The 15,081-nt window shown below is 36.2% G+C and overlaps 1 protein-coding gene across 10 annotated transcripts in view; it reads right to left on the bottom strand.

Annotated features, from left to right (window-relative positions):
- Pcm1 (pericentriolar material 1) overlaps positions 1 to 15,081 on the bottom strand; it is a 100,476-nt gene that overhangs the window by 26,169 nt on the left and 59,226 nt on the right. For all 10 annotated transcript variants that reach the window (XM_070016329.1, XM_070016335.1, XM_070016332.1 and 7 more), the window contains 5 exons: positions 12,803 to 13,161; positions 6,974 to 7,138; positions 4,641 to 4,697; positions 671 to 843; positions 247 to 378 (listed from right to left, as the gene is read on the bottom strand). In XM_070016329.1, coding sequence (XP_069872430.1) covers positions 247 to 378; positions 671 to 843; positions 4,641 to 4,697; positions 6,974 to 7,138; positions 12,803 to 13,161 — 886 coding nt within the window. The remainder of the gene's footprint in view (positions 1 to 246; positions 379 to 670; positions 844 to 4,640; positions 4,698 to 6,973; positions 7,139 to 12,802; positions 13,162 to 15,081) is intronic.

Raw genomic sequence — 15,081 nt, 5'->3', positions numbered from 1 at the left:
CAGCCCCTATCTTGTAGAAGATATATGTATGACTATATATGACTATATATATGACTATTTTGGACCTTATACTCTATCATTTACACATTTTGGTGTTCACGGTATATTTTAATTGTAATTTATATTTTATCTGACAATAATGTATTATACCTATCTTTTAAGCTGTTCACAATTTGACAATAATCAAATTTTTGTTTACTGTATACTAACATTATGCCTACATTTCACGTACTATTATTATCTTACATCATCAGTAGTAGCCAGGCTTTCACTGGGAGTAAGTTCTGAGTTTGATGCTATCCAAGTACCAGAGTTTACAGACTTTACATTTTCTCCATCTTTTTCATCACTTTCAGAAATATGTCGGGATACTATGTCCTAATAAGGAAAACGAGACATTATTGCTTAATATCAAATGTATGATGCAAATTTTAAAACATAAAGATCCATTGCTTCTCACTTGATAGGTTAAGTGTGAAGAAATCATACCAAAGGAAAAAAATCTAAAAAACTGCTCACAAAGACTAAAAAGCTATTTAAGATATACAAAGAAAATAACAAAAAGAAATCAAAATATGTATGGAGCAAGAACATTCATGGGACTAAGAAAGTAAACAGATATAATCATGAAGTAACAGTAACAAGGTAGAAAAAAAAAGTTATCAGATACCTGCAATGCATATAAAGCCCTCTGTCTCAAGTAGTCTGTATTAAGTAGTTGAAGCTCATGGAAGAGTTCAATTAGAAAATGTGGACGAGACTCATTTTGAGAAATTAATGTAGCTACTTCAGAATAAATAGTATCCTGTAATGCTTCAAACATGGAAAAATCACTCCCAGTTTCTGGAAGATATAAAATACCTTCATGACAATTTCTAATAATGTGTGTCATTAATCTAAGCTTTAAATTACTTAAAAATCTGAACACAATTCTATTTCAGGACTTTTAAAGAATGCTTAAAACCAAAGTTAAAGATTATCAAAATAGGCAAGTAAATATTATATATTAAATAAATACTTATATTCATGAGTAACATTACCTAGCACTACTTGGTATCACATTTGCTTCTCAATTGAAATATCTTATTAGGTGTTGTGGTATATGACTATAATCTCAGCAACAGAGAGACTAATGAAAGAAGATTGTAAACCTGAGGCCTGTGTAGGTTAAACAAGACCCTTTCTCAAAACACACACAAAATAGCATTTTTACATACTCAATAGGACTAAGCAGTGAAAATCCTTCACCATTTGAATCAAATAAACTAAGCTGAAATAGTTTTGTTTCCTGCTAATATGAACATTGTAGCAAAAAAGGACCTCGGGCTCAAATGTATATGCTTGCCTAGCACTCTTGAGTCCTTAGTTCAAAATCAAAACCAAATGAAGTACTGCTGTTAAGTGCTACTATTTTAAGGTCTAAAAAGCTACTAATATTCAAATATCACTTTCAACTCAGAAAATTTGATAATGTTTAACATGTTTAACTATAACTTACATGTGAATTTGCTATTGTCATACAAATATATATATATACTTGTACTCAATGCGAAGTTTTCAGAATTTGTCTATCACTGTTACTTCTGAGCATATAGCCAGCCCCATACTATTCTTTTTTTTTCAGCCCCATACTCTTTTTTTTTTTTATTGTAAAGATACTATACAGAGGGTTACAGTTACATGAGTGAGGTAATGAGTACACTTAGCCCCATACTCTTAAAAAGAGTACAAATTAGGAACTTGGGGCATGCATGGGAGGGGAGAAGTAATCACAAAGTAGTCCTAGCTATCCAACTATAAATCTTCTAAAATAAGCCAAGCTCATGACTGTAATACTAGCTATGGAAGAAGCTCAAAGCTAACCCAGCAGGAAAGTCTAGAAGACTCTTGTCTCCAATAACCATCAAAATATCAGAAGTGGGGCTACAGCTCAAGTGGTAGTCTTGAGCAAAATCATCACAAGGGTAGCACTCAGGCCAAGTTCAAGTCCCAGGAAGAAAGCATACTTACACATTTACACACACACACAAAATTCTGGAACAACAAAATATCAAATACCTAGCTAGCTAAATGCTTAAGTTCAGAAAAAATCAGTTTCTAAGAAAAATATGTTGAAATTTTAGTATATGATTCTTTTTAAAAAATTTGTGTGCAGCCGGGCACCTGTGGCTCATGCCTATAATCCTAGCTACTCAAGAGGCTGAGATCTGAAGATCATGGTCAAAGCCAGCCCTGGCAGAAAAGTCCTAGAGACTCTTATCACCAACAAACCACCAGAAAGCCAGAAGTTGCACTGTTGCTCAAGTGGTAGAGTGCTCGCCTTGAGCTGAAGAGCTGAGGGACAGCGTCCAGGCCCAGAGTTGAATTCAAGACTCACTACTGACCAAAAAAAAACAAACAAGTGTGTGCAGCTGGGTACCAGTGCCTCAAGCCTGTAAGACTAGCAACTCAGGAGGCTGAGATCTGAGAATGGCGATTCAAAGCCAGCCTGGGCAGCAAAGTTCTTGAGACTCTAATGTCCAATTAACCACCAGAAAACCAGAAGTGGTGCTGCGGCTCAAACGATAGAATGCTTGCCTTGGGCTGAAGAGCTCAGGGACAGTGCCCAAGCCCAGAGGTCAAGCCCCACGACCAAGGAAGGAAGGAAGGGAAGGAGGGAGGGAGGGAAACAAAAATGTGTATTTGTGAGGTTAGGTGCCAGTGGCTCACGCCTGTAATCCTAGCTACTCAGGAGGCTGAGATCTGAGGACTGCGGCTTAAAATCAACCTGGTTAGTGAATTCTCAGTCAAGCACTTATCTCCAATTAACCACCAAAAAACTGGAAGTGAAGCTGTGGCTCAAAATGGTATAATGTTAACCTTGAAGAAAAGAGCTCAGGGACAGCACCCAGGCCTTCAGTTCACTGACAAAAAAAAAAAAGAAATGTGGAATGTATTCTACTAGAAAAAATTCCTACTCAGCAGTAGCTAAATGATGTAATATTTTGAGGTCTCAAATTTTCTAAACATAAAACAAATAATGAAAACCATGTAACTTTCTTCTTTTTTTTTTTTTGGTTGGTCGTGGGGCTTGAACTCTGGGCCTGGGCACTATCCCTCAGCTCTTCAGCTCAAGGCGAGCGCTCTACCACTTGAGCTACAGCGCCACTTCCGGTTTTCTGGTGGTTTATTGGAGATAGGAGTCTCACAGTCTTTCCTGCCCGGGCTGGCTTTGAACCGCGATCCTAAGATCTCAGCCTCCTGAGTAGCTAGGATTACAGGCGTGAGCCACCAGCGCCCGGCCCATGTAACTTTCTTATCCTTCTGCTATAGTTTGTAAATATAAAAGAAATACCATTTATTAACTAAAATAATCATATAATTGTTATTAAGTATTAATCATATTATGTAAATTTATCAAAAATATTCTGCCTATGTTTAAATGTTCACTTGTGACATACTACAAAAGTGAGTTACCATAAGCAGGAACCCAACTTATCTTTCTGTAAAAAAAATCACTACTTACAGGAAAAAAAACTACACCAACATATGATTTTATATGCAAGCTTTTCATTTACTTATTGACCATAGTTGTGGTTTTTTTGTTGGTCATGGGGCCTGAACACTGGGCCTGGGCACTGTCTCTGAGCTCTTCAGCTTAAGGCTAGCGCTCTACCACTTAAGCCATGGCACCCACTTCCGGCCTTTGCTGTGTATGTGGTACTGAGGAATCGAACCCAGGGCCTCATGCATGCAAGGCAGAAGCACTCCTACCACTGAGCCACCTTCCCAGCCCCAGCTGTTTGATATTTAAAAGGCTTGTTCCAAAGCTAAAAGAACAAAGTACACATTATGGTATCTTTAATAGCTTTGTGTTTAATAAAATTAGCACTCATGATACATCATTAAAAATTAAAATTTAATTATTTTTTGCCAATCACAATCTTCATCTCTCTCTTTTGCAGTCTAGTGATGGCAAGTTTATACCATTTTCTCATCCTGGACTAAATTAATGAGCTTTTGATAGAAAATCTTTGATCTCACAAAGGGTTTTGCTGATCCAATCTTGATTTTGTACGATTTTCATTCTTTTGTTTGAAATTACCAGCAACACATTCATCACTGTCAGATGTGGATCCTTCCTTTATTTTCTTTAGTGTCCCATAACAGTTCAAACAGGCTTTTATTTTTTAGTTATATAGCTTTAGAAGGAGGTAAAGAATTTTTGTAAATTCTGAGTCATATAGAACTGTTTTAAGTAATAGATCAAATTAGCATTTTGGAATCTTTCCAATTTTGCATGATCTTTATCATATTCTTCCCATATTATACTTAAATACCAGTAATTTTTAATTAATTTTAATTTTTTAAGAAATGTAAAATAAATTTCAAATTCTAAGTTCTAAAAGGTTCTATTCTCCTTACAAATGTATTAGGTTTCACACACAAATCAAAACAAGAAAAGTCGTCAATTTAACCAACCACAAATTATAAATGAAAGGTTTCAGAATTTTATCAGTATGAACTTTTTTTTTTTTATAAAGCACATAACATTTATACAGTTGCCAAATCTAAAAAACTACCAGAACAGCATTTAGATTTTTAGGATCAAATGGAAAAAACTTAACAAAGGTGGACACCAAAACTAAGCAGATTATTACCTGGTGCTTCATTGCATGCATTTCTGTTAGACTGCTGTAGCATTCTCCTAGCATGTGCTGTAGGAAAGGGCAGACATAGGATGAACATAAAATGTGTATGAGTAGGTCTATGAGTAAGTGAATTTAAAAAAAAAAAGCAAATTTTTAAAAAAAATTGTTTGCCTGAAGTGAAATGTTATCACAAGTTATTACTCTATTATGCTCTATTTAAAAGTAATCACATTAGAGGGAATTTCAAAAGGTTTAATATAAAGTTATTACTGTGATGATGACTATCATAATACATATCCAGGTGAACTTCCTCTAACTCTTGTGGGAGCAAAGAACTGTATAATGTAATGCTACCAGCGATATATACTTCACTTTTGATAATGACATATGATACGTAGGGTAGCAATAAGTCCAAGATATAATTTCAGGGTAGTGGTTAAGATGAAAAAAATATGTATCTTTACACTACTGACTACATTTTTATGTCATTAATAATCACACTCTTCAGTAAAAGAGATCTGAAATACTATGATTATCAATTATTTAATTAATGATAGTCTTTTTATTGAGCCTTTCAATTTAGTGCCTCTCCTCCAACCCAATGTTTACTTTCTGACAATTTTACAACTTAGTAGTATTTTGCTAAAATTTTGGGTCTGAGATAGTAAGAGTTGCTATTTCTGTCAAAAGGATTCTGGACTCAAAAGAAGTATTACCATTTCCTACCAAAATAACCTTGAGGAAGTTATTTCAAAATACAAATGTGATGCTTCTGTTGTAATTACAAAACTTAACAAGTATTCACCTAGAAAATATAGATGTTAAAGATTATAAAAACCATTATAAACACTTTCATTAATCTTCCTCTAGTCATTACTCATTCACATTTTGTTTTACATAGTTGGAAGCACACTGTTCAGGGATCACTAAATTTACTTTTTTTACTTCTCTTTCCATAAAATGGATTCCAACAAGAACAGAACAATTACTATGACTTTTGAGTCTTCCCAGAAAAATTCTACCAATTTATATAAGCAGCTGGGGTGGAAAAAGAAAACAAAACAAACAGATATTCTTCATCTTTTGATTTCTCATTTGAAGAATGAAAACCAATGAAGCATTGCAGGGCTCAAATGATATACATAAATAATTCTTAAAAAAATAATTTTGAAAATACACAAATGACAGCTGATATAATTTTCACCAAAATCTTAATACAAATGAAACTACAAGTCTTTTTGCTGACTCCCTCTCTACATTCCTTTAGAAACACTACCAGTGTTTATTTAAACTAAAATGACAGCAAATATATTCACCTAACAAGCAGTTTCTTAAGAGTCTACCATGTGTATTTAAGACAAAAATATGTGAATGTACTACCTGCTGCCAAGGGACTCAAAAAGGTGACACAGAAACTTAAGTAAATACTACATAATGTAATACAGGTAACAAAGCAGGTTTACTCTGCTCCAGTGGAAACCAAATGGAGAAAAGTAAAGCTATTCTATATGAATTGAGATACAATTTCAGGTTCTAGAATTAAAACTGAATGAAACAGCCTTCCAGCGAAGGGCTTACAAAGGGCAAAAAAGGACTTGAAGTAGAAAGGACAACTCATGAGGTAAAAAGTGACAGGGGCTGGGAAGGTAGCTCAGTGGTAGAGCGCTTGCCTTGTATGCCTGAGGCCCTGGGTTCGATTCCTCAGCACCACATAAGCAAAACAAGAAAAAAAGCCGGAAGTGGCGCTATGGCTCAAGTGATAGAGTGCTAACCTTGAGCTAAAGAGCTGAGGAAGAGCGCCCAGGCCCAGAGTTCAGGCCCCACGACCGGACCCCTCCCCCCCACCCAAAAAAACCCCAAAGTACCGTGACAGCCATGTGAAAGCTCTGGTTCAATGCTACTGAAAGAAAAGGTCTCTAGGCAGAAGATGGTAAGGAATGAATCTAGAAAGGCAAGAAAATGCCAATTCCTCTGTGGCCATGTATGTTAAAATCTGTTTGAAACACATTGGGTGCTAGACATAGTGAGGGGGAAAAAAAAGGTGACAGATACTATCGTAAGTACTTTAGGCTTTAATTTAACATACAATGCCTGGTGAAGCCAAAGGTTTAAATCTGAGGAATAGGATATTGCATAGTAATTTTTAGATGGGTTTTCAGAATTACAAACTTTGAGTCCAACTTTAATGCCAACTATTCTTTGTTTAAAAGTACATGCACATAATTTCTACTACAAAATCTCACATATGGTAGCAATGTGTGATAGTCTAGTTTTGAAACTTGCTTTAATAGAACTGTTCATATCTAACCTTAAATAGTAGCAAAGCAAGAAAAAAAGCATACCTGAAGATATTTCTGTAGACCTACTATATTTTATTATTTTTTCCAGGTGCTCATGATTCTTTCTGCTGAATGCTTTTGCTGGAACAGGCTCTTCAGTCTTTGCTGTATGTCTATTCCGACTTTTGCAAGGTTCACAGGTGCTAGACATACTGGCACTTTCATATCCTTGATTTAAACAACAAAAAAGTAACAGCTGCAACTAACTTAATATAAAGGGAAACGGATTTCTACAGTGAAAGTAGTACAATTAACTCAGTACAGATGCTATAAAGCACTTGTATAAACAAAATGCAAAATAATGTCTTGGAGATAAATTTGGAAATAGTAATAAATAACTCATTATACTTGAATATTCCCTTAAGTACACTACAAAGTACAATATAAAATATATTTTACAGGACCCAAATTCTCAACCAAAGTCTAACTGACGATTTTTTTCAATGTGAGAAAATATAAGAAAAAAAAAATCATAGCCAGTCACTGATGGCTCACGCTTGTAATCCTAGCTACTCAGGGGTCTGAGATCTGAGGATTGTGGATCAAAACCAGCCTGGGGAGGAGAGTCTGTGAGACTCATCTCCAATTAACCACCAGAAAACAGAAGTGGTGCTGTGGCTCAAGTGGTAGTGACTATAAGTATGTGGTTTTATTTCTGGGTCTTCTAATCTATTTCCATTGGTTTTTGGGTGTATTTTTGTGCTAATACCAAGCTGTTTTTGTTATTATGTCTCTATAGTAAAGCTTGAAATTTGATATTGTGATACCTTCTGAATTGCTTCTTTTGCCTAGAATTGCTTTGGCTATTCTAGGTCTTTTGCTGTTCCGTACGAAATTTTGGATTATTTCCTCTATTTCAGTAAAGAACATGGTTGGGATTTTGATGAGAATTACATTGAATTTGTGTATCATTTTTGGCAGTATGACCTATCCAAGAACATAGAAGGTCTTTCCATTTCCTGATATCCTCTGATTTCTTTCTTTAGACATTTGTAGTTTTCACTAAATAGATCCTTTACATCTTTGGTTAATTCCTAGATATTTTTTTTGAGTTGATTTCAAATGGGGTTGTTTTCCTGATTTCCCTTTCTGCTTTTACATTGTTGGTGTACAAAAAGGTAACTGATTTTTGTGAGTTAATTTTGTATCTTGCTACTCTGCCAAAGTGGTTTATTAGTGCTAGGAGTTTGGGAGTGGGGCTGTTGAGGTATATTATCATGTCATCTGCAAATAGGGATAGTTTAATTTCTTCCTTCCCTATGTAGATCTCTTTAATGTTCTTTTCTTGCCTTATTGCTCTGGCTAAAGGATTCAAGAACTATTATACTGACAAGGAGTGGATAGAGTGGGTATCCTTACCTTGTTCCTGATTTTCGAGGAATTGGTTTTAATTTTTCCCCATTTAGTGTGATACTGGCTGTTGGTCTGTCATATATGGGTTTTATTGTTTTAAAGAATGATCCTTCAAATGTACTCATTACCTTGCCCATGTAATTGTAACCCTTCTGTATGGTATCTTTCACAATAAAAAAATAAATAATAAAAAAAAAGAATGATCCTTCTAAATGGGGTGCTGGTGACTCACGCTTGTAATTCTAGCTACTCAGAAGGCTGAGATCTGAGGATTGTGGTTCAAAGCCAGCCCAGGCAGGAATGTCCGTGAGACCATCTCCAATAAGCCACCAGAAAACCAGGAGTGGCACTGTGGCTCAAGTTGTAGAGCGCTCACCCTAGGCCCAGAGTTTAAGCCCCACAATCAACCAAAAACAAAAAACAAAAAAACAATGTTCCTTCTATTCTTATTTCCTCCAGAGCTTTTAACATGAATGGGTGTTGTATTTTGCCAAAGGCCTTTTCTGCATCAATAATCATGATTCTTGACTTAGGCTCTGTTGTGTGATGAACTACTTTCTTGATTTACATATGTTAAGCCAGCAATGCATCTGTGGGATGAAGCCTATTTGACCATAATGTATGCTGTATTTTTTTTTTTTATGTTTCTGAATTCTGAATTATGTTCATCAAAGAGATTGGTCTATAGTTCTGTTTGTTGGATCATTACACCTGGTTTGGAGATGAGTGTTATTGGCTTCATAGAATAAAAAGTTGGGGATTGCTCCCTCTGCTTGAGGAGTATGGGTATTAGTTCCCCTTTAAAAGACTTATACAATTCTGTGGTGAAATCTGTCTGGACCTGGGCTTTTCATTATTGGAAGACTTCTGATTGCTTCCTCTATTTTCATTGTGAGTGACTGGCTTATTTATAGCTGATTTATACCTTCTTAATTGAGCTTGGGCATTTGTATTTCTCTAGAAATTCATGTATTTCTGCTAGGTTTTCCTTCTTTAGTGAGTAGATTCTGGAAATAGTTCTTTATGATGATTTCGACATCTTAGATGTTTGTTGTAATTTTTCCTGTGGCATACCTGATCTTATTGATTTGGGTCTCCTCTCTTCCTTTATTTTGTTAATCTTGCAAGAGGTCTGTCAATTTTATTTTTAAAAAACTTTTTTTATATTTATAGTTTTATCTCTATCTCATCATTATCTGTCCTTAAATTGGTTATGTCGCTCAGCTCCATCTAGTAACTTTAGGTTTAATTTTTTTCTTGCTTTTCTAACAGTTTTAGTTGCATCATGAAATTATTTATTTGACCTGCTTCTATTTTCTTGATGTGTACGCTCAGAGCAATGAACTTGCTTTTGTTGTTTCCCAAACATTCTGTTGTGATGTATTTTCATTGAATTATAGGAACTTACTAATTTCTTTAATTTGTTCTGTGACCCAGGTGCCATTCAGTAACGTGTTGTTCAGTCTCCATGTATTTGAGTAATTTCTGCACTATGTGTTGACAAAAAGTTTGATTCCACTATGGTCAGATAGAATACAAGGGGTTATGCCAATCTACTTGTACTTATTTAAATTCTTTGTGTGAACTATATGATCTATTTTGAAGACAATCTCATGGGCTGCAAAGAATGTGCACTGGGTTGTTGTTGGGTGGAAACTCTATAGATGTCTATTAGGTCCATTTGGGATATGGTGTCATTTAGCTCAGAGGCTTCTTTGCTTAACCTCTGGTTGGTTGACCTGTCCTTTGGTGAGAATGGGGTTTTAAGGTCCCCCACTACTATTGTATTTGGTTCTATCTTGTTCTGTAAATCTGAGAGTCTTTAGGTGTTCCATTGTTTGGTGAATATAAACTGATGATTGTTGATATCCTCTTCTTGGATTGTTCCTTGTATTATTATGTAGTAACCTTCTTTGTCTTTTTGTACTTATTTTAATGAGAACTCTAAGGCGACCCTGCCTTCTTGCTGAGTACATTTGCATGGATCTTCTTCCAACCCTTCAGTCAAGAGTCTGTTTTTGTCTTTGGCTATAACATGAATCTCTTGGAGACAAATGGATGAATCTTGTTTTCTGATCTACTCTGCAGTTCTTTTGATTGGTGAATTGAGTCCATTAATGTTTGTGATTAATACAGAGATGCGGTGTGTTTCCTATCATTTTCTTGCTTTCCTGCATCTTGCGTCTTTCCTTTTCCAGTGCTTACAAAATTGATCTAATGATTTCTATCTGTTGTGGTTCCCTTAATTGTTTTCTTTGGGTTGTGTTCCTTTTAGTATTTTTTGTAGTGTTGGCTTCATGTTCATGAAATCCTTTAATTGTTCTTTGTTATTAAAAGCTTTAGATTTTCTGTGAAAATGTGAATGGTAGCTCTGCTGGATTGTGAGCTGTTAATTTTCAGGGCTTGGATGGTACTTTTCCAGGCTCTCTTTGCATTGAGGGATTGTGTGGAGAGGTCCGCAGTGATTCTGATTTTCTTTCCATTGTAATATAGCTCGTTCTTTGGTTTTGCAGTATTTAAAATCAGCTCTGCAATTCAGGTCTAGCGTCTTTACCATGATGTGTCTAGAAGTATTTCTCCTAGGATCCTGTCTACTAGGTGTATGCTTCTGTTATGTGGGTGAGGTTTTCTCTTTTGAGATTGGGAAAATTTTCTATAATAATCCTATTGAATAAGTGTTGCATACCTCTATGTGGTAGTCCTGTTGTTAACTGATCTCAATTATAGAAAGATTAGATTTCTTGGCATGGTCTGCCAGTTCTTGAATTTCCCTTTGGTAATTTCTGAGTGTTTTTTCCACCTTTAATACTTTCTTCTCCAGCACCTCTGTTTTATCTTCAATTCCTGATATTCTATTTTCCATCTCATTCATTCTGTTACCATTCTGAAACCATTTATGGTTTCTATATAGGTTCTCAAATGTTAATTTCATCTATTAACAAGGTATGTACTATGTACTATGAAATCGCCACTTTCAGCTTTTTCTGTTTATACAGTGCTGAGTAATTGAACCCAAGGCCTCATACAAGGCAAGCACACTACCACTGAGCCACCTTCTCAGCCCCACTATGACTATGACTATTTTTGACTATACTTCTTTTTTTTTAGGTCTTGGAATTTTTGCTCTTGAAGCTGCTGTTGTATCTCTCCTTTTGTTTCTTTGGCCAATTCTGCCATTATCTTTATTTTGGCGGGGGGGGGGGGGGGGGGGCGGGGGTCAGTCATGGGAATTGGACTCTGGGCCTGGGTGCTGTCCCTGAGCTCTTCAGCTCAAGGTGAGTACTCTATCACTTGAGCCACAGTGCCACTTCCAGTTTTCTGGTAGTTAACTGGAGATAAGAATCATATCTCAGCCTCCTGAGTAGCCAGGATTACAGGAGTGAGCCACTGGCACCCAGCTTAAACGTTAATTTTAAACTAATCAAGAAGCTGCTGGTGCTCACACTTATAATCTTAATTAGTCAAGAGGCTGAGATCTCAGGATCAAGTTTAAAAGCCAGCCCAGGGCACACAAAATTCCAGGGAATATCTCTATTTAACCAGCAAATGACTAGAAGTAGAGGTGTGGTTCAAGTGGTAGAGCAAAAAGCTAAAGCCAGAGGCCAAGACCCTGGGTTCAAACACCCATCTAGTGCACGCACACCCCTTACACACCAAGATTTTAGGGAGAAGTCATCATTAAACACAGAGTTAGATGTAGAACTAGATGTAACAGTAAAAAACAGAAAATCAAACTTGGACACTGGTAATTTTTAAGTAACATAAAATTTGGAGTACACCCACTGAGATCACAGTAATGCATTCACAGAAAAACAATGTTTTAAAAAGCACAAAAAAGAAAATACCATGTTTAAAAATACATTTTAGGGCTGGGAGTGTGGCTCAGTGGTAGAGTGCTTGCCTAGCATGTATGAAGCCCCAGATTAGATTCTTCAATACCACATAAACAGAAAAAGCTAGAAGTGGCACTTTGGCTCAAGTGGTAAGAGTGCTAGCCTTGACCAAAAGGAGCTATGGCCCTGAGTTCAAGCCATAGGACTGGCAAAAAAATAAAAAAATAAATATATATAAATATATAGATAAACCCTTTTTGAAATATTTTACAAAAAGATCATGAAAGCAAAAAAACTTGCTGGGCCCAGTGGCTTATACGTGTAACCCTAGCCAATCAGGATCTGAGATCTGAGGATCGCGGTTTGAACCCAGCTGCCACAGTAAACTATGAAACTCTCATCTCCAATTAATTACAGAAAAAAGCCAACAGTGGAGCTGTGGCTCAACAGTATTAACCTTGAGCAAAAGAAACCTAGGGACAGCACTCAGGCCCAGAGTTCAAACCCCAGGACTGGAGAAAAAAATAAAAAAGCAACAAAACCTGACTGCGGTCTGTCTGATCAGTTCTTGCACATCTAGCCAACATGCCTGAATAAGGTTACCAATCTTTATTCTGATCAGCATTCAACAAACCCCAATACTTACCAATATTTTTAACTCTGATTTTCGGCTGTGTGGAAGTCCTCTTTTTACTCTTTGATTTGGGAGTTTTGTCTTTAGAAGCCAGGCTGGCTTGTGCAGATGCTTTTCTTGTCTTAAAGGTTTTAGTCACTGTTGTTGGATCTACTGGATCAGGCATACTACTAAAGCTTTCTAATGATTCTTCATCAAACTGGCGTCTTCTCCTGCTTGTCTCTAGCTGATTTTTGCGGTTACCATTTGTAGTTTTCTCTACAGACACTGCAAATCCAGTCTTGATAAATGGTTTTTCTATTTCCCCTTCTTGATCATATAACCATGGGGTCTTGCCGTTTTCTACTTCTTCTTCAGGCTCTTTTTGATTCCTTATCAATACAAAGATTCCAAAAATCACAATCTTTTAATATTTCTTGAAAACCAAAATCTTAATTTACTAAGCAACATATATGTCTATAAAATTAACAAATGTAAACCATTTCTAAAAAGTATGCATTAAACGTGCAAAAAATATAAATTACAAATTATACTTTAATTTTGGATCCTTCTCACTATACCATTTGTACTGGCAAAAAGTTTTAAATCAAAAACTTAAAATTTATGATGGAAAGAGTGGGAATTAAAATTGGAAAGGAAGAAAGGATATTGAGGGAAAACAAACAGTTGGCAGAAGGGCTGTGAAAGGTGTAGTAGAAAGTTTGGGGGAAAACATGAATCTGGGTTGTCTAAAGTTTTAAACAGAACTAGAGCGTATGTACACAATTGGCTACTAAACTAATAATCTATTTCTCTACTCTGAAGTAGTTTAGTTCTTTAGTTCTCAAATTACATTTGAGAAATGTAATTTCTCCAATTTTATCTGCCAAACTATGGCATCTGTTAATATTCAGAGGTGATCTACATTTGGAGGAAAAAACAAACAAAAAAAGCACCTAACTTGGGCCGGGAAGGTGGCTCAGTGGTAGAGTGCTTGCCTTGCATGCATGAGGCCCTGGAAGCAGAAAAAGCTGGAAGTGGCACTGTGGCTCAAGTGGTAGAACACTAACCTTGAGCTGAAGAGCTGAGGGACAGCTTCCAGGCCCAGTTCAGGCCCCACGAATGGCAAAAAAAAAAAAAAAAAAAAAAAAAAAAAAAAAAAAAAACAGGGGCTGGTAAGGTGGCTCAGTGGTAGAGCGCTTGCCTTGCATGCATGAGGCCCTGGGTTCGATTCCTCAGCACCTCATAAGCAAAAAGAAAAAAGCTGGAAGTGGCGCTGTGGCTCAAGTGGTAGAGCGTTAGCCTTGAGCTGAAGAGCTGAGGGACAGCACCCAGGTCCAGAGTTCAGGCCCCTCGACCGGACCCCCCCCCCCAAAAAAAAAAAACCACCTAACAAGTTCAAGGTTAAATAATTGTGTTTTTTGTTGTGCTAGTACTAGGGGGAAACTTGAACTCAGGATCTTATGCTATTTTTAGCTTTTTCATTCATGGTTGAGGGTCTACCACTTCAGCATCTCCATTTCTGGCTTTTGCTGGAAGTAAACTTTTTTTTTCAGATTTGTCTGCCTAGACTTACTTCAAATTTTGATCCTGAGATTCCAGCCTCCAGAGAAGTTAGGATTAGAGGTATGAACCACCAGCACCTGACCCTCAGAACTTTTAATATGCCAATATACTTTATAAATATCTTGAATGTAATAATAAGCAGGAAGTTCACAACTTTTAATCACTGAAATCAACCTACCACAGTAACAATAGCATTCCAAAAAATAGTTTGGGAGACAATGACTTACACAGGTTTTAACTGATGATAAGGGTTAAAAACTAATCTTATAGGACAACTTCAACTGCTACTTGTTTTTATACAGCTTGTGGGCTATGAATAGGTTTTACATTCTTAGGTGGTTGGAAAAAAATAAAAAAAATATTCAATTTTATGAAATGTAAATTTCAATGACTATAAATTGTTACAAGAACACAGACATATTTGTATCTTTATAGACTATCTACAGCTGTTTTTTTTTTTTTTTTGTCTTTTCTTTTTTGGTACCGGGGATCGAACCCAGGACATTGCACTTGCTAGGCAAGCGCTTTGCCACTGAGCTACATCCCAGCCCTCTACAGCTGTTTTTGTATGAAATTGGCATAGATAAATTGTTGTGACTATGTTTACCATCTAGCATTTACAAGAATAGTTCTGCTAAAGATTACAAGGTTTTACTTGATTATCTTCAAGCAATTAACTCAAGAAACCTACATAATGGAGATTTTGAAATATAAAATCGAATCTAAAATACATCATTTAAGGATAT

Source organism: Dipodomys merriami, unplaced genomic scaffold (genome assembly GCF_024711535.1).
Source record: "Dipodomys merriami isolate MVZ:Mamm:240054 unplaced genomic scaffold, mDipMer1.0.p SCAF_12, whole genome shotgun sequence".
NCBI lineage: Eukaryota > Metazoa > Chordata > Mammalia > Rodentia > Heteromyidae > Dipodomys > Dipodomys merriami.
The sequence above is the reverse complement of the archived record's forward strand: the minus strand, read 5'-3'. Positions and strand labels throughout refer to the sequence as shown.